We start from the raw sequence: 21,010 nt of genomic DNA, 5'->3' as shown, positions 1-21,010 counted from the left end.
CCAAGTTATTCAGCTGCTGGTTGTATTACTCATGTTTCAGAATTCCATTTTTTTTAAACAGTGCTTTCTTCATTTTTTTCTGTTATAAGCCAAAAGTCAATTTGACACTGAATAAATATGTAAAAACATATTTTATCCTAAATTTTAACTGATTTAGTCAAAATGCTTCCAAGGGTTCATGTGTACAAATCTGCCTTAAAGAAGCGGGCTGAAGGGGAGGAGGTCTTTGAAGGTGCAGTGGTAGGATTCTACACACGAGCTGTAGAATCCTTTGCGAAGTGTCTATGACAGAAGATGGAAATAAGACAATAGTTCACAAAAGGTGTGGGTGAGGGGTTGGCAAAGAAAATGTGTAACAAAATGTGGACATTTGTGAGGTATGCCTCAGTGCTTTGTATTAATAATTTGTATATTAAGAAGTCACAAGTCTTCACATTAATGAATCTCTAACTAGTCTCTGACACAATAGACTGATATGTCCCCGGAGGAGTCATTATGGCCTATCATGTCAATGATCCGCATATTAATGACTCTCTTATATGCTCATCAACAGGTAGCCTAATAGACTTCCATTGAGCTCTTTTTCATTTGCTTTTTAAATGTGTCCTCTTCTCCCTTCCTTTTGTAATACTATTGTGAAGAATTGACAAAAAGGTGCATTAGGGTAATTTTAACTGTGACGTAAGTTCACAAAAGCATTAAATTTAGAAATAATGCTTTAAGACTTACTGAGCCTGCCTAAAAAACTTTTCAAATGCTGTTAAGAACAAATCTAGTGTGATAATGGGTCTCTTATTTGGATCTTAATGCAAACCGTCTAGCCCAATTTACCCTATTTCTGTTTTCCTTGATGTATTAATTTATAATATGATTAGCATAAGTAGAGCTAGTTTAAAAACCTGTTTTTGAAATGGAGTTAATTGAAAATGGAATTGAATACCAACAGACTTCATATCATAGAGGCTACTAAACACTTATTAAAACTAAAAAGCAGTAACTAATTGTATAAAAAATTAAAAGTATTACAGGAAATATATATATATTCATTTATTTGATTGCATAGCAACCCAGAACTATCTCACGATCTAAGAAATGATTTCCTAACGTTTAAATCAAAATAACCACAACAAGGCACTGAATATCTTAACATTTCCAACTTGCTTTGCTATATTTTAATTTTTGTTAAAAAGTCTTAATCATTATATTGAAGAAATGGCATTTTTTAATACAAACACAAAATCTGTGATCTACCATAAAAGCAGTACTGAAGAGTTGTTTTCTAGTATCCATCACTTAAAAAACATTTACGTTTCTGTCCATAGTATTGGCAGGTTGTGGCTGAGGAGTCAGTCCTTCATGCCAGATTTTTCCATAGGTCTTTCTCCACTTAAAATTCATGAATTCTGCTTTTAATTACATCTCAGTCCAAAGCAACCTGCAATTTTTTTTTTGGTGGAGAATCCACACTTTTACCTTCATGATTCCATTTAATCATGCACTGGCTCTTCACAACCTAGTGCCTCATTAGAAAACACGCATCTCCCAGAATTGTACATGGTGCTCCATTCAATGACAGAATAAAGTACCAGAAGTATCTTTCTCCCTGATTCTTTGGGGTGCATTACAAAAAAATAGCACCTTACACTTATGTAGTAGAGGCTTTAGTCCTGTAATTCTTGGAAGAAAATGAAAAGTTAGAAAATGTAGACGCTTTGGAAAGGAGAATTACCAAAGACTTTTTTCCAACAAGATGATGTCCTTCAATTTCTTTCTCTGTTATTGAAATTTCCTGCATCAAGAAAGCAAACTACCATCATTTTCTAGTGCAAGCACCAAGGCAATATAGTGTTCTAATTTATAAATTGAAAGAGATGAGTTTTAGAAATGTAATAATTCAACATTATGCAAAATAGGCAGATGACTCATATAGACACTGAGGTAGTAGTATGTTCTTAGTTACTTGAGTGCTTGAGCAGTTCAGTATGGTCTCCACAAAGAATTTGTGGTCTCTCATGGTTTGTGATTACATTTTAAATGTAATAAATTAACTCAAAGATCTTATCCAAGACATTTTATTAATTTAATTAATTGCAGAGATTGATAATTCTCCAATATTTGAAAAGTTTTACTTGGCTATAAATAAAGTGATATGGAAATACATCATTCTATGACACAAAGTAGAAATAATAAGACTACGTCATAAGTAGTACAGGTCAGATTTCTGTGGAATTAAATTTGAATTGATAACACTGACTAGGCTTTAATTGAGAATTTATCTTTGGCCACATTGCAGTTTTAAATTAGCAGTTATTTACATTGATTCTGCCAGCAATTGTGTCTTAAAATTAAGGTTTTTTTTTTAAATTAACATATTCTAAATTATACTCCTATTCGAGCTCTCAAGCAGAAAAGTGTGTTATTTCATGTCAAAACTGAGAAGAAAATTTGATTCCATTTTGAACAATACAGGGTGATGGGTAGTGGCTGCCTAGCTGTGTTAAAGTCATGAGTTCAATCTGGGCTTAGCAAAGGAAGCCCCTTTATCTGTTATCAGTGTCTGCCATGGGTACTGGAGAGGGAGGTCAGCATGAGCAGAGTTGTATTTGTGATTCCTAATCTAATCCCAAGCTTTCACTTTAAAGATAAGGAATGTGAAGCCCACAAAAACCAATGCCCCTTACCATGTCAGATATTAGTCCACAGAATCAGCATATAAAGGGAATAATAAATCCATTAAAAATTCTGATGTTTCCCCCTAGAGATTATTTCCTGCTTCTTTCAATGGCTGTTAATAATGCAGAATTATATTCATTTTGTTTTCCTTTCTGGCATTATCATCAAGGAACTGAACTTAATGCATCTTTTCATCCTAAATTCCTTCTGCATAATGTCTTTAAAGTTTTTCCCTTAGACACTTCTGTTCACAATTAGATAGTTATCTCAATTATCTCTCTTTTGATCAGATGTTTCTCTTCTGTTCTGTTTTATTCCTGATCAAGAGAACACTGCTACTATGGCACCAAAGGAAAAACCTTGGTAGCTGGAGTAGCTGGCAAATATATTATGAACTTTACCTCTACACTTTCCTTCTTCCTCCAATACATACACAGTTAGGAAATGTCAGAATGCTAAAACGCCCACTTTTAAGAAAAAATCAACATAACGGTATGAAAAGAAAGAGTAAGCATTAAGCAATTCTTATACCCTTGGAAAGCTTTTCAGTGTATTTGTATGTATGCAGTTAGGGCCAAATGCTTATATATTGTTCTTCAATGACTGTTAAAAAATCCTTAAATGAGTTTCATAATTTCTGACTTAAATGATCATTTATTTTATTTCTTTCTTGGGGGAGAAGAGAGCAAAGGAAATCAAATGAGACCATAAACTTTGAACAAAACGCACTGGTCTGAATTTCTTGAGTAGTTTAACATTTACTGTCTAGTTGTTTATCATGGAGTGAGAGGTGATGCCCAATAATTCCAAGTTTGGTTCTCTTTAAACAGTTCTGAACATTTTCAGGCAGTGTTAAGGAGACACAAATGCACCATACATTTCTCACTTGGGAAATGATCTCTATTTATGCCAGCTTTTTTATTCACTTTGGAACAGAATTACATTTCGCTGCTCACAACCTAATCTTGCCCTTAGCTCTAACTGGTTGGGTAATTCTATCACATCAGACTTAGATTTCATGGAACAGATCTGTAAGAGGTTTCGCTCATACTTTAAGACACATGTGGAGTTTTAGCATGATGGTTTTATAGAACTTTAGGAAAAAACATATTAATTATACTAAAGACTGCTACATTTTGACAGTGTTAAAATTAACCATAACTCCAAATGAAGAAATACAACACACCCAGACACTGCAGTAATATTAACATGGTGCCCAAATCCTGACACTGAATAAATCAATTGAATTATAAAGGAGGTGTGAATTAGCATTCCAGTGCTCACTGTATTTGGAGAGGATACTTTTAAATAAAAGTTTTTACTGGAGATCTACTCATTTATTTTTAGAGTACAGACTTATGATTCTAAGCATATATTTAAAAAGTCTAAGCAAGTATGCTACCATGGGCTATACATTTTACTCTTAAAAGTACCTTGTGAATTAAAGATATGAGAAAACATGATGAAAATTAAAAATACAGAAAATTTAAAGAAAAAGTGGAAGGATGGTTATGGGTTTCTACTTTAATAAGTGTGGTATTTACTATAATTAGCTAATAGTAAGTAATAATAATAGTAAACTCATTAATTACTTCCACATATTGAAAACTATACTTAGTAACTATTCTGTGTAAGAGAGTAAGTAATATTTTGGAAAAAAAATAAAGCATAAGCAGATGAAATCTGTGGTTTGACATCACATGGTCAGTAATTGATTTAGAAAGTATTAACTATTAGGAAAGAAACATTTGCACACCAGTTTTTCTGCTCTTTTTCAAGTCTCTTACCCTCTATGAAAAGAAAACTGACCTGAGGACCAAGACCCTTGCATTTATAGCTTTGCCGGCTAGATAACTTGTATAACTTCTGCCACATTGTTTAACCAGGCTTTAACTTCCTTTTCTGTAAAATGATGGGATGGGACTATATAAGTATGAGGTCCTTTACAAATCTGAGATCCTATGTAAATTAGAAGAATTTGGCTAACCTTTTTGAAGAACAACATGGTACTCAGAGATAAAGAATCTATGATACATTTTGAATAATTAACAGCTGACTGAGAAATACAAGTTATTGTTTGCTTTTTCTTGTGTTAGGTAGGTTGAAAACCTCCCCTGCCAATGTTCTGAAATTTTATTCTGGGGGCTGGTACCTAAGATTGGCCTATTCTTCAGTGTGCCTCTTTTCTGGGTATGTGTGAGTTATGTATACAATTAACTTCTTTCACTCATAGAGCGAAGTTCATTGTCTATCTTTATCATAATTGAGTATGTCTTACTGGAAGCCTGAGGCATAGGGAGGCACTTTCTGCAGTGCCTTCATGATGTCTCAGAAGTTCTGATTGCAGCCCTTTCTACACATGCTCTTGCACCCATGTTTCCAAACAGGAGGGCATCTCACCAGATCTAGTGATTCAGTTGAAGATGCGGGTTCTCATGTCAAAGACACGAATTCAGTAGATCTGGTTTCAAACTCCTGAAGCTTTGAAACAAGGACCAGATCATTTCCAAGTAGGAAGCTTATGAATCATATTTTTGGAGGCAATGTTTGGATTTAAATTTATGCCTTTTAAGTGAGATGACTACCAACTGATGCCCTGGTTTTCCATCGTTCACTTTTTTTCTACATTGTAGCTTGAATTGATGTGTTTGGAATAATTCTTTTTCCTGATAAGATATATGCATATGATGCCTTAAATGTGAAATTGCTGCTAATGCTACTTCTTATTTAGGTTTCAATTTAGAGGTCATATACTACTGGAAACTATTTTCACCCCGACTCTGCTATTCACTGAGCACATACTTATATACTTGTGTGTTATTGCTTTGTTTGTTTACTCTCCCCACTATTGGGTAAGACCTTGTGGGAAGGGACTCCCATCTTATTCACTGTGGTCTTATGCAACATTGGGGAATTTGTAGGTATTCAATATAATATTTGTTTAATGATAATTGAGTGGACAAATAAAAATGGATTGCTATGAATTTAAAACTACTGTGATACCTCAAAAGCCTAACTATTGGCTGGAAAAAGTTCACTTCTCCATATAATAGCACATATTTAATATTTACTGTAGATCATTACATAAAATTTCATTATTATGTCCCACTTTAAAAAAAATAGGAATAAATTCACCTTCAATTGTAAAGATGATACAAACCTGATACTGTGAGTTGTAAAGGAAAAACGGCAAAATTGGGAATTGTTCTTTCAACAAGCACTAGTATCCATTTCCAATGTGGTCAAACATCTTTTAAGATAAAGACAATTTCTGCAATAATACTTGTCCTGTTTCCTTTACCTGTGCTTGTCTTCCTAAACTCCCCATTTCAAGTTATGGTGGCTCCATCCTTTTAAATTCTCAAACTAGAAACCTCTGTTCATCTTTTCATTCATCCTAAATAGTGGCAAATATGTTGCAGACACACTTTATTATTAAATTAGTAATAAGTATGGGGAATGGGTTTGGGGCTAGAAGTTCAATCTAAATAAAGGAAATAATTTCCAAAATGCCAGTCATTAGGGAGGGAAAGTAGGCATCACTAAATTCAATGGACATTGTTGCTTATGTTGCAAATCTGGCCTTCATCATTTTAGGAGATTTTCAACATCATGATACTATATTTCATCTCCTCACCTCGTGAACAGGTACATTATTTTAGAAGTTACAGAGATTGGGTTAGGGGTTCTGATTGAAAGCAATTCTGGGAGCTGTTGTAACATTTGAGAGTGATAGCATTTGTGGGAGAAGGTAGGGAGAAGGTAGCAGGGCTCCTGAACAATTGAGAGGCTTAAAGTTTCTATGTGATCTTGGTTTCATTTCTTGGAAACCCATTATTGTAGAATGCCCGAATCTAGTAACAAAAATTTCAAGGACTACTTAGAATTTAATAGACTTGGGTTAACAAATTGTGGATCGGGAAGCATTTTATTTCCCCCTGTGAAGGACTAGAATAAAACTGAAAACCTAGGCATAAGTTGCTCATCCACTGTAAGGGCTATGAGCCAGAGATGAGGGGAAAAGCCTGAGTGTGGTATCTACATCTGTGCCTACGCATAGGTCACTTACCCCCTATGAGGATGGCAGCCTGCTGACTAACTCAACACGTTGCTGACTTGTAATGCAGGAATCCTCAGTTAACCACCAGACTGAACTTTCCCTATCTTAGGTCTTGGCAGAAGCAACACTGCAGATTTCTAATTCTCATAAATGTAACCAAGGTCAGGCACACAGAGGAATTTTAAAAATTATACATAGGAAATTGATCAACAAGTCATACTGATGCTGCATTAAAATTTGTAACTCAAATTTGATTCTTCTCCTCCCTCCTCATTACCCTCATTCTTAGCTCTCATTATTCCTGCCTGCATTGTTGCAGGAACCTGGTGACAGTCTTCCTGCTTCACTGTGGCCCATACATGGCTCTCCTTTACAGTGTTTCCGGGGATAGGTGCCTTACCTATCTCTTCCTCCCTCCTTCTTTGTCTCTCTCTTACTCTTACTCTAGCTCTCAAGTTTAATCTCTTTACTTCCACTCCATAGGTTAAAAAAATACCTAAATAATTCAGCCCCATTTTGTCTGTCTGGTTAAACCATTTACTGTCTGGCTCAAACTAACTCCAGTGGAGTCCCATGGATTCTTCCTCCACAGTTCAAACCCTCTGAACATCTTGCATCTGGGTGGCTTTTACTGTTGTGCTTTCTTACTCTCATGTTTAACCACTTGTTCTTTCCTCTGCCTAAAATGACCTTATCATTCTTCTCTAATTGGGAGCCTCTCACTGATTCCTAAAAACTAACTCAGAATGTTACTTCTTTGTGAAAAATTTCTTGATTGTTCTGACAGTGTCTTCATTTCTGGCCTCTCTTAGCTCTAAGAAAGTCATTGTCATGTCTTTTTTTGTTATTCTAGACATTACTTATTACAGTAATTATGATTGTCTATTGATGGATCTCTTTCTGTCATTACATTTTAGATTCTCTGAGATAAGAGGCTATAGAGTATCCATCTTTGATTTAACAGGGCTTGTTACAATCCATGGTGCACAGCAGGATTCAAAATATCTTTTGGAAAATGGAATGACCCTCCTATGATAAAATAAAATAACTATATGTATCATGATTTATGTACCATAAATATTTTGCTTCACAAAATAACATATATTTTCATAATTTTTAATTTCTATATTTATAAATAATTTAAATATTGTGGGCAATCATTTAAATCCAGAATTAAAATAATTGTCCTGAACTTTAGAAAGGGTGATATTTTAAGACCTGGAAGACGTATAAAAATAAATGTGCTTTAAAATACTAAATCCTTTTTTGAAATTCAACTTTAATGGAGAGAGAAGAGAAGACCAATGCCATGGTAATGTTGGTGAGAGGTCAAAAGGAAAAGGGAATATTACTCAGCAATAAAAGAGAATAAAATCATGGCATTTGCTGGTAAATGGGTGGAGTTGGAGAAGATAATGCTAAGTTAAATTAGTCAATCCCCAAAAAACAAATGGTGAATGTTTTCTCTGATATAAGGAGGCTGATTCATAGTTGGCTAGGGAGAGGGAACATGTGAGGAATAGACAAACACTAGATGGCAGAGGGGTGGGGTAGGGGAGTGAGGGCGCAGGGGATTAGCAATGATGGTAGAATGTAATGGACATCATTATCCAAAGTACATGTATAGGTGTCAACATACTTTATATACAATCAGAGATATGAAAAATTGTGCTGTATATGTATAATAAGAATTGTAATGCATTCCCCTGTCATTTTTTTAAATCAATTAAAAATTAAAAAAAGGAAAAGGGAGGGATAGAAAGGATAAGCCTACTTAATCAATAGCACTTATGGTGCCACTATTATGTGCCAGGCACTGTGTTAACCACTGAGAATACAGAAAAGTAAAGAAGTCACCTGTTCAAAAAGGACTCAGGAAACATAAAGGGAAGATGGGAAATATTAAAAAATGCATTTCACTTTTATCACAATCATATATATTTCTGGGTCCCTTTTATCATCAATAATCAAGTTTGTCATCTTTATCAGATTTACTTAAGGTGTTGAATGAAACTCTGATATGCTAGATCATATGACTGACATTTTGAATTTTTAGAGTAGAATTTTATTTATAGGCATCACCTAATTTAGTCTAGAAAGCCAGTTTGAAAAATATTTTCACTCACATGTTGCCTAGGAGTAAGTGCAGTAGTTATGGATTATATAAATGTTAAATTTTTGAGAAAGGCACCTGTCAAAATGTTTTCCAAAGTAGGTTTCACTATTTATTGTACCACCAGCAGTGTGGAAGAAGTCTGTGTCTCCAAATCATCTTCCACTTTTGGTATCTTTTAAATTTTTTCCAATTAAATGCATATAAAAGGCTATCGCCTTTTTATCTTGATTTTCATTTCTCTGTTCTCTAGCAGTGCCCATCATCTCTTTGTGTTGATTGATCATGTCCTTTCTGTTTTGTGAAATGTCTGCCCTCTCACTTCCAAATGAATTGGTTGTGCTTTCTTATTGATTTGGAGTTCTCTCTGTGTATACTATTAATTCTTATTTGTGTTGACTTTGTGTAATGTAAACATCTTCTCCTAGTTTGGAATTTGTGTTTTTATAAAGTCTTTTAAGACACAATATTTAAATTTTCATAGAGTTACACTAACTGATTTTTGTGGACTACTTTTTCTTTTTTCTTATATATGAAAATATTTCCTACTCTGAGGTCTAAGATATTCACATATATTTCTAAGAATTTTAAGATTTTTGACATTTATGGTCTTAATCCATGTGGAGTTAAATTTTCAAGATGCATTGTGCCAGTTTCATCTTTTTCCATAAGGGAATTCATTTCCCCTGTCTCCCTAAACTGACTAATCCTTTATTTCCCTATTGTTTGACATGCTACATTTGCCATATACCAAGGTTTTAGATAATGTCTTATTATGTTACTGAGCTCTCAGTACTGTTTTGTTGATCAGTCTGTCTTCCCCTTAACCAGTACATACTGTCTCAGTAGCTAAATCTTCGTAGGAACTCTGAAATCAGCTAAGGGAAGTTCCTCCTCCTATTTTTCTATCTTTCAGAAATATTCCAGCTATCATTAGTCCTTTTTTTCCCTTTGGACTCATACATCCAAATTATGCTATAAAGTTTTAAAATTGTGATTAGGATTGAATTCTCAGATCAATATGGAAGAGAACTAATATCTTCCTAATATGTCTTTCCTATCTATGAATATGGTATGTTACTTAATTTTTCTAGATCTACTTTAATATATCTTAATATAATTTTATTCTTTTCCCTTTAAGAATTTTGTACACTTTCTATTACTTTTTGCCTACATGTATTTCATATAATATGTAAATTTCATTTGTTTTTACTTTTCTTCCTTGTGTTTACCTCTGATTGCAAACTTTTCCCTATATATCTGTATTTGCATGTTTTTCTAAGACACTACCATAATAAAATACAGTTGGATCCCTAATCATTTGTCCCCAAAATGGGTTTAAAAGGCAGACTCCTTTCCTTTTGACTCCATTACTTTAAAACAATTATTTTAAAGAATGAATTAGGGACTGGGGCTAGGGGCTTGGGTTGGGGCTCAGCGGTAGTGCACTTGTCTGGCATGTGTGAGGCACTGGATTCAATTCTCAGTGCTACATATAAATAAATAAAACAAAGGTCTAACAACAACTAAAAAAAAGAAAATATTAAAACAATCGAACATATATGTGTGTGTGTGTGTGTGTGTGTTTGTGTGTATTAATGATAGTATTTTGGCTAGATAAAAGCAAAATCATTCATTAGATATGATTTTTCCCTCTACAAATGAGATTTTCTATATTGTTATGGGAATAAAGAGGAAGTAGGAACAATTAAATGCCACTTCATGGTCTCTAAATATTTTGAACACATATACATTATGTACTTGGAGAAGGAAAGGTAGGTCAGTTTGTTGTTGGATTCCATAAAAATGAATCATTTCATAGTTATATGCTTCATTAAGCAATATAAATTTATAGTTCAATTCAGTATCAATTATGAAAACTGTATTTTCTTATGAAATTATTTTTACATAAACATCATTTTCATTTACATTTCCACAAAAGATACTAAATGTTTTTAGTAAAGCTAAAATTATACATTATAAATATATACAAATTTGAGATTGGCTAACTTCACTTAGCATTATCTTCTCTAACTCCATCCATTTATCTGCAAATGCCATGATTTTATTCTCTTTTATTGCTGAGTAATATTCTATTGTGTATATATACCACATTTTTAAAAATCCATTCATCTACTGAAGGGCATCTAGGTAGGTTCCACAGTTTAGCTATTGTGAATTGTGCTGATATAAACATTGATGTGGATGTGTCCCTGTAGTATGCTGTTTTTAAGTCTTTTGGGTATAGGCCGAAGAAAGGGACAGCTGGGTCAAATGGTGGTTTCATTTCCAGTTTTCAAAGGAATCTCCATACTGCTTTCCATATTGGCTGCACCAATTTGTAGTCCCACCAGCAATGTATGAATATACCTTTTTCCCCACATCCTTACCAACACTTATTGTTGTTTGTCTTCATAATAGCTGCCATTCTGACTGGAGTTAGATGATATCTTAGAGTAGTTTTGTTTTGCATTTCTCTAATTGCTAGAGATGATCAGCATTTGTTCATATATTTGCTGATTGATTGTATATCCTCTTCTGAGAATTGTCTGTTCAGGTCCTTGGCCCATTTATTGATTGGGTTATTTATTTATTTATCTTTTTGGAGCTTAGTTTTTTGAGTTCTTTATAAACCCTAAAGATCTGTGCTCTATCTGAATATAGTAGAAAAAGGGAATGTAACCTGAATCATTTTAAGGAAAGAAAATATCTGCTTGCATTTGAGCAATCTGCAAGTCTTGGTTATAAAATGGCCAGTGGCAATACACATATGAAAACTTTTAATGGAGTATAAATTTAGCTGCCTTTCAGTTTTTAGTTAGCTTTTTAAATTTTTTCCTTCTTTTCTGGAGTGAGAGTAAATGTTATATCAATTCAGTTGAAAAAAAATAGATAATATAAAATACAAAATCAACAGTTGATATCTTAGAAAGTAATTTTATGACCACAGCTGGACTACCAGTGCATAAGACTTCATTATTTAAACCAAGAGAGAAATGTTCTCACTTGTGCTTATTAAATTCATGAATGATAAAATAATTTACATTTATATGCATTTTCACTATGGTTATATAAATTTTAATGTGAGCAATGTAATCTTGATTGGAAATATGGCTTTATGGGAATTATTAAACATTTTTACAAAGTCAGTATTTGCTATTGCATTATTGTAAAAGATCAATTTTATTTAAAAATATACAAAGTAATAAAAGAAAATGTGAATATGCTTTGTAATGTTTATTTGGCTTTCTCTTAATTTGAATTTCACCCTGTATAAAAATATTTAGAAGATGTAGTCCCAGGACAAATGTATAACATTTTGTTTTAATTTTAACAGTAAAGAAGAATCATCAGTAACATCAGAAGAGAATAACTTTGATAATTCAAAGATTACAGGTAATATTCTTATTTATTTTTTAAACAGAATTTTTCTCTTTTTTGAAAGCCTACAATTGAAACAATCTTATAAAGGTGCCATTGTATCAACTTTACAGATGCTTATATCCCAAGAATCGTTTGTTCTCATGAGGACAAGGAAGACTTGGAAACCGGTAATCAGAATGTAAAAGACGTAAACAGGGAACATGATGAACATAATGAAAAAGAATTAGAGTTGATGGTAAGTGTTCTGGTTGCCACGGTATTAGAGAAGATGAATCCATTTATGCTTCAAAGATGCTGCAATGCCTGCTTTTCAATAGCTTCAACTAATATAATTTGCAAACGTGAAAGCACTGTCTATTCTTTCCTTGCATCTCTAGCTTGATCAACAAGGCACTTTGATTTCAGTATGTTGCTTCTGGTCTCTGCAGTGGTAAATTAATGACATTCATTTCTTATCTCTGTACCAGAGGCTCTGAGTAATAGTTTACAGGAATTGTAGGAGAGGTAGCACTATCCTGATGTGCATTTCTAATCTTTGTGACACGTGTACACTTAGCACAAACTCGTCTGTAAAATGAGAAGGCTGGACGAGATGATTGTTAATGTCCTGTCCAACTCTACAAGTCTATAATCCTTGCATTTAACAGCATTTCATTTCACATTTTACTTAGTTCCATCCTTGTGAGAATCTCAAAGTTCTATAACATTGTAAAGTATTAAATTACCAAGTGAGAAGAAAATAGCCTGTGCCATAATTTTTAAACAGGAAACAAATTCAGTGCTGTACAATTTTGTATTAAATTTGTTATAAATTTCACACTTGGTGAGCATTCAATCTATTGGGGATTTTTTGGGGGGGATGGTTTAGATAGCACTTTTATCATAAAGGAAGAAATAGAAGTAAATGAGTCACATAATGCAATTTATCCCTTATTGTATTTGGTTGGAGCTCATATCATTGGGATACAAGGATTCATAATCATCTAAGATTAAAATGACATTTGCCTCTTCGAGTGTCAGTGCTGAAACAGAAAAGAAATAGAGCTTATCTTCCCCCCACATATTCCACCTTTTCTATAGTGATATGGCAACTGCATCACTAAAGTATGCAATTTACTTTGCTCCAACTTTAAGAAACTACAAAGTTGTCACCCATTCTGAGAATTCTCACCAGCTGAAAGTTAACATCACCAATTTTTTTTCAAACTACAGAATATAATGAAAGTACCCTGAAAAATCACATACTTCACCAATACACCTCATTACAATGAGCAGACTCAAATATAAAAGTTTGTTTAGAAGTTACTGAGATTGTACGTCCAATAAATGAACAGGGAGCAGTAATTTAGATGCTAATTTGCTCCATGCTGACGTTAATGCATAAAACAATGAAGCTCTATAATAGATGGAAATACAACCAAATCTGTGGAACCCACAGGCATTGGCTTACAAGACAGCTGTGCAGTTGACAAGTAACATGAGCCTTATGTGAGAAGAAGGGGGAAACGTAAGATTTGCATATAATTATTGAGATCATGCAAATGTCAGTTATGAGGAGGAAAAAAAAAACACAGGCATCTCACTGTTAAATCCTGACAGTTGGCATCACTGAAGAGCTCAAATACATTTGAGTACCAGTTGGCAGAGGGTCATTAAAACAGAATTTGCAGAGACATTAACTCCCTCACTTTTCTTTGAGTGACGTTTTGCTATTAATAGTTTGCAGAGACTTTGCAGAAAACATATTAATAAGAGAAACTGTAATGGGGGCACCTACAGCAAGTGTAAATGCAGCGAGGGGCACCCAGGAAGCTGCTCTCTAATTGATTAGCATGGAGCTATCAATGTGTATATCCTAAGTGAGGAGAAAATGCAATGACAAGCAAGAATAGTGAATAATACAATGTGATATTCGGAGGCTGGGAAGGAGAGTGATTAATTTGGTCCCCTTTTCTTACTAATCTCATTCCCAAGTCATAGCCTACAAGGATCTCCCCAAAACATCAGGCTTCCAGAGTTGGTATAAATTTTGCAAATGAGGTGCATCAAGGAAATCTATCAGATAATTACTAACCAAATTAATAAAATGTATTTAGTCAGATGGTCATTATTTTTGTTGTTTTTATCCCATAAGATAAATCAACGCTTACTAAGAACTGGAAGTGCCACTTCAAGAGACGAAAAGAACACATTTTCAACAGATCCAGTTGATTTCCCAAATAAAGCTGAGGGGTTAGAGAAGAAGCAAATTCATGGTGAAATATGCACTGACTTGTTCAAAAGGCCTTTGTCTCCAAGTTCATCAGCAGAAAGTTCCTTAAAGGGAGATTTTTACCACAATAAAAAATATTCCTTTGGAAATGAGGATAGTCATCCAGCTTCAGAGGAAATTGCTTCAGATTTGGGAAAAATCAAGTCATCACTGGGAGAAACCAGTAGTGATGAATTAGTGCAATTACATACTGGCAGCAAAGAAGTTCTAGATGATAATGCCAATCCAGCCCAAGTGAGTGGCAGAGTACAAATATTCTGTCCCTCCTCAGATCGACTATTGTCAGAAAACCTTAACAAGAATCATGAAGGAGGAGTTAAGAAAATTGAAATAACAGATTGGGAATGTTCAAGAAGAGATTTCCACTCAGATACATCCACATATCTGGAAGAATCAACAGAAAATGTATCTTCCAAAGAAGGTTATAGCAACAGTATGGATGAGAAGAAACGAAGAATACACTTAGGTGTTCATGAAAAACAAAGCAAAAAATTTCAGTCAATCTTACATGACCAAGAAGGAAAGATGGGCCACCCTGAAATAAGTGTAGAAGGGTTGGAAGCTAGGAACAGAGACCTAGTTCCTGTGCTAGGCAAAGATACTACAGTTCTGGCCCAGACAATCACAGCAGACACTTTTCCCTCATCAAGGAAAAATCCAAATTGTGAAGACGCTGTATTCACAAGTCCAGCAAGAGATGAAGGCACTCCTTTAGAAGGGATAGCCAGTCAAACTTGCTCACCAAGAAATGGAAATGGTTTAAGGGATGATTATCTTTTCCAAATTGAAGAAGAAAAATCAGGTTGGATTAATCCTGAAGATCAGAATAAGAATAAACAGCCTAAACAATATTGGAATGTTCTGGAAAGTCAGGAAAAAGCAAGAGAGAGTGAGACAAATATAGCTGAGCAGATCAAAGAACAAGCAGATTGTGAAGACATGTGCAGAAAAAGAGATAACATTAGGAGTTTGAAAGCTACTCCTAGGGAAGAATTGTTTACCTGCCAAGAAACAGAGCGTTACGAACTGTCTTCTCTAGCTGATCATGGTATTACTCAGAAAGCAGAAGCAGGAACAGCTTATATAATTAAGACAACATCAGAAAGTACTCCAGAAAGCATGTCTGCTAGAGAGAAAGCAATAATTGCTAAGCTACCTCAAGAGACAGCACGAAGTGACAGGCCCATCGAGGTAAAAGAAACAGCGTTTGATCCACATGAAGGGAGAGATGATGATTCACATTATACCCTTTGTCAACGAGATACAGCAGGTGTAATCGATGACAACGACTTTGAAAAGGAGTCACGTTTAGATATTTGTAACGTACATGTAGATGAAATGGAGAAGGAGGAAACCACGTCTATGTACAATCCCGGGAAGGCACACGACAGGGAGAAATGTGGCGCTGGAAATATCACATCGGTTGAACAATCTTCACAGGCCATTACAGGCAATCAAAAAGCAATGTCAAAACTGAATTTACAGTTCGGAATGTTGTCAACAGACAAAAAAAAAGTCCCAGAAAATAGAGATCTTGGACAGGTCCAAGGATTATCAAAGAAAACAAATTTAGATGCTCTGGTTTATTCTGCTTTTAACTCAGACACTAGCAGAGCTTCTCAGAATATTTCCAGCCACCAGACTAAAGTGTCAGTGCCATCTTGTGAACAGGCAATTGCTGTAGAGAGTACAACGGCGACCATGACTCCCCATTCTATTCCTACCAAATCAGAATATAATTGTAATCCAACCAGTGAAACCCAGGATCACGCTGTGCCTAAACCCAAAGAATTTTCCAAAAGTTCAGAAATAATGATATCAGATGGTAGAAAAGAAAGATGTATAGGCCAGAATTTTCAACCAGGAGAATGCAGGATGGGAAAATCTCTGGGGCCAATGATTTTAATCAGTGAGCCTCTGGAGAACACAGAAGAGGAAAGGCATGAAAATGAAGGATTAATAAACTCTGGACAGTCGCGATGCTCTTCTAGTAACAAAGAATCTGATAGCTCTGCTTCTGCTAGTCTCTCTGTCCAGGAAAGTCAAGCTCAAAGCAATGAGTCTCTACTCTCAAAATACACCAGCTCTAAAATATCTTATTTCCTTTTGTTTCTGATATTTCTTGTAACCATCTATCAGTATGACTTAATGATAGGTTTGGCATTCTACCTTTTATCATTGTACTGGCTGTACTGGGAAGAGGGGAGACAAAAAGAGTCTGTCAAAAAGAAGTAACCTTGGCACTTATTATTATTCTCTCTTAAAAGATAAGCTATTTAGCCCCAAACATTTGGATTGGTGAAAGAGACTATTCATTGTTCAAAGAGCCAGTGCAGTTTTTCTCTTGAAGGATCATTTAAAAAGGAATGCGTATGAAGTTTGCTCCTTCATATCAGTAATTATTCTATATAGGACCATTATGTTTGGATCATTAAATACCTATATGAATATGAGATCTGAAGCACGTCAAGTTGAAATTAGGTACAGCTGTTGCTCCTTAGCAGGCTATGAAGTCGCAATGCTTCACGTCTCTTCACTACTTAAAGTGCTATTTCTTGCATTCATTTCTTTTGCAGTAAAACTTCATTTTTTTTTTCCCTGAGAGCACTTTTCCCCCTATGGCTTTTAAAAATAGATAAAACATGAACAATGAAAGAAGATTTTTTTTTTCTTTTGGTCCTTTAAACTTGACCACGAAATTTGCATTTACTGCTGTATCATTTATCAGTACATACTGATAGATCAAATATTTTAAATTTCATTTCATAATTATAAGAAAAAAACATGCATATTGAAATATGTAAACTTAAATTGAAAAAGCACACAGATTATATTCACGTGATTTAGACTTCATACATACACCTTATACCTTTTTGTGCCTATGAAGTCAGGGTGTTCATAAGCCAAATTTGACCAAGACTGAAACAATTGGAAAATTATTTCTCAATTCTGAAAAATTTTGTGGATGGCCTGTCTTTAAGTGATGTTTTTCTCTTATAAAGAGAGACTGTAACATAGTTGAACAATTTCAATATCAACTATTATTCAGAGTGGAAAATTTAAATTAAAAGTTCCACAAGCATTGTTTCAGAATGACTTTGTACCTATAAAACATAAGGCATTAAATGATAATAATAAAAAAGATATCCAAATGAACTATGTATTCTATGTGTTACTACTTTTGCCTTCAAACAATTTTTTTTAATCTTTTATCTTTTCTCATGGTAAGGCAATGAATTATTCCCCAAGGTGCATTTAGAGAACAGTCTCTGGTGATATTCATGATGTGATTAGGTGGTTTTAAGAAGATAATTCAAAATTTTAAGTAGGTAAATACTTAAGTGTGGAAATCTACTGAAGAAGAAATGAAAGTCAAATATAGCAGTGACTTTGTCTGTTGTAGTTACCTATGGCAAAAGAAGTAAATAGGAGAATTAGTCATTTTAGTTAGGGATAATGCAAGGATTTATATACAATCTATTTCAACAACTATTTGTTGAAGGACTATAATCTACGAAACCCTGTGTTCTGTTCTATGGTGGAGCTTTTCCTTAAGTATTATCCATAGCTACTCCTAGTTTTAATTACGTAGTATGATCCTTTTAACTTGGCTGCAGGGATGAAAGCAAGTCACACAAAGGAGCCTATGGAGATGATTCCTTTTTCATAGGAAAATGTTTGATACAGCACATAATGTTGATCTTCAGAGGAAAAGAAATAGTCTATTCACTTGTAATGGTAAATTCAGTGAGTAAAATCTGCATATATCAGCCCACTATCATATGTGTATTTTTGAGAAGACAAGAATCAAACACTTAAAACTGACTTTTAGCTGGTAGTAAATGATTTTCTTAATTTTATTAGGTACACAACTATTTCCCAATCTCCTGATGCATGCGACTCTCAAGTCCCATTGAAAATAAATGCTTGACTTTAAGTTGAGCAAATATATATAAACATCCTGAAGTAGAACTTAGGGCAAATATTTGATTGTTTGATAAAGCATATTTTCACTTACTACAAGGGGAATACTATAAATGTACCTGGAAATTATCTCCCAAACTGCTGTCCTGATATTATGTTGACAGGTCCAAATTACAATGGAGTTAAGCTTAGCATTTTTCCAGTTCTTACTGGCTTGGTGTTTGAATTCTACTTTTTAAAGAGTTTTAGTCAATATGGCATCTCATTAATGCAAAGAATACTACATTACTTTATGAACACAGGTGCCTGAGTTGAAATTATTCCCTTCAAAGAATAACATAACCTCTTTTATCTCTCTTATTTGACTTTTCATAACATTACTTACCAAATCTTCTCATATGTTTGTTATCAAACAATAAGAAGTTTCAAAGGATTAAAAATAGTTGTGTAATTCTTTGCATGCCATAGAGAAATAATTGATGATTGAACTGACTTTCCAAACATTACTAACAAAGAACTTCAAATACAGTCATAAGAACTTGGAAAACTATTGATTGCTAGATGGAGAGGTAGAATTTTGCAAGCTATTTTAGTCATTGCACTATGTTAAACAAGAAAGGTGGGTCTCAGGAATAACTGGCAGACCCTGGCTAATAAATATTTGGCTGTGAATCATCATGGGAAGGGTCATCATCTTTTAAGCATAGCTGCTGTTACAATGTCTCATAAAGTAATGATAAAGAGCCAAATGAGGGTGTGGCAGAAGAATCAGCCCAGAGGTACCTTATATGTCTCCTTTATGTATTGAATAAGAAACTGTCACCTTTCATCCTGATGGGCTTCAGACTTTTAGAAACAAAATTTTAAAAATTAATTGATATGTCAAGCAAACAAACACTTATTTAAAAAGAAGCACATTTGTATAAGCCACAATACCACAATGTATGTCTCAACTAAGAGAAAATGAATCAACAAAATGACATTTACCCTAAGATATTAAAGAACATTGGGTTAAACCTAGCCCTGCCTTCCTGATGAGATCCAATAATTTCATAGTGAGTTATTTCAAGGAATATGTGTATCTATATATTTATCACTGTTTTACAAAAGAAACAGAACATTTTTGTTTCTGGTTTACAAGGTAAACTTAAAAGTATCCAGACCAAATTTGGGGAAAATAAATGTCTTATTTTCCTCCCAAATAGCATTCATAGTACTTTGTTCATAATATTTTCCAAGCCATATTCTGTTGCCTTCTCTATTAGGTACCCTTTTGTATATTGATAAACTTAAAAGCAAACAAAATTATGAAAATGAAATAACAAAACTAGTAAAGATATAAGCAGTACCTTTTTACCAATTTGTTATAATATCTGACTTTGCTTTCAAATTTTCACTGAGTGAATATGTAAACTGAAGCACACAATAAGGATCTTTTATTTGTTGAATCCCATCTTAACCAGTTCCTATGAAACTGAGCAATAGGATAGACTTTGATTCTGCAACAAGGTATGAAAGAACTATGACAACTCATATTCTCTAGACACTTCCAAAGTTGTGCACCTACCTGAAGAGAACAGCTGAAACTATTCCTTTTATTTATTTGATTAAGCTCATTTTATTTTTTTTATGGTTTGGGGAAAAATTGCAATAAAAAATTTTGGCACTATGATTTTCTTTTCCTTCTTAAAAATAGATTTGGTCATTAATCCAATGTTTCCATCACTTTACCCAAACCACTTTAAACTGCAAATTAAATTTTCATAAGGTTTTTCAACCTGGCTTTGTGCATGTTTTGTAAGAAATGTCTTTAATTGTATTGTGCTAAAACCTTATTAAACAAACAACTCTTTAAAAAGTACAGGATTTTTACTTTGTATCATTTCTCTATTTGTTAAATTCATGCATATTATATTCATTTTTCAAAGATAAAGCAATACTTTGTTTGAGATTTAATAAAAAATCCCCCAAGTCTTTTCCTGTTATATCCCATTCTTTGTAGTCAAGAAGATAAGGTGGCAGTGGGGTAAGTCAATAGTGAATTACAGATATATCATTATTTGGGTAATACCTTCAAAATCTGATTTTGCAGTAAATTACAATGCCTGATTAAATTACTAGCTCTGTCTGAAATTGGTAAATCTTTCTTCTTATCATTAAACCCAAACCATCCAACCTTATTTCCCACTGTCTCTTGCCTCAAATACTCCATTAGTCCGGCAAAGTACATTGTTTCACAAAATATGCTATACATATCTGTTTCTTTGTGACATTAAATATGTACCTCTTTGCCTAGAGGACACCTTCAGTTGTCTCTATGTTACTCTTCCTATCATTTTTTCACACTTTTCTATATACAGTTCAAGTGTCCATTCTTTTTAAGTATCTTCCTATTTCAGTTTTTGGGCTGTGTTTCCATATGGCTTATGACATTAACCCTCTTCTTGCATGCCCTGAGACCTCATCATCCTGACTGAACCATCTGCTTATTCCAGACAAGAATACAGTTCTTCTCTTTCTTCTGACCACTCTCTGAGGAGAAATTTGTATTAATCTTCAGTGAATACTTGTGTATAGAACTGAA

The 21,010-nt window shown here is 34.0% G+C and overlaps 1 protein-coding gene across 1 annotated transcript in view; it reads left to right on the top strand.

Annotated features, from left to right (window-relative positions):
• Nucleotides 1-20,287, top strand: part of Ppp1r3a (protein phosphatase 1 regulatory subunit 3A) — a 37,979-nt gene extending 17,692 nt beyond the window's left edge. The window contains exons 2-4 of the mRNA XM_026408892.2: nt 12,184-12,242; nt 12,341-12,465; nt 14,365-20,287. Of these exons, the coding sequence (XP_026264677.2) occupies nt 12,184-12,242; nt 12,341-12,465; nt 14,365-16,737 (2,557 nt within the window). The 3' untranslated portion in view covers nt 16,738-20,287. The remainder of the gene's footprint in view (nt 1-12,183; nt 12,243-12,340; nt 12,466-14,364) is intronic.
• Nucleotides 20,288-21,010: the final 723 nt, after the last annotated feature.

The sequence above is a fragment of the Urocitellus parryii genome, chromosome 3 (genome assembly GCF_045843805.1).
Source record: "Urocitellus parryii isolate mUroPar1 chromosome 3, mUroPar1.hap1, whole genome shotgun sequence".
Classification (NCBI taxonomy): domain Eukaryota; kingdom Metazoa; phylum Chordata; class Mammalia; order Rodentia; family Sciuridae; genus Urocitellus; species Urocitellus parryii.
Note: the sequence above shows the minus strand (reverse complement) of the source record. Positions and strands in the feature narration are given on the sequence as shown.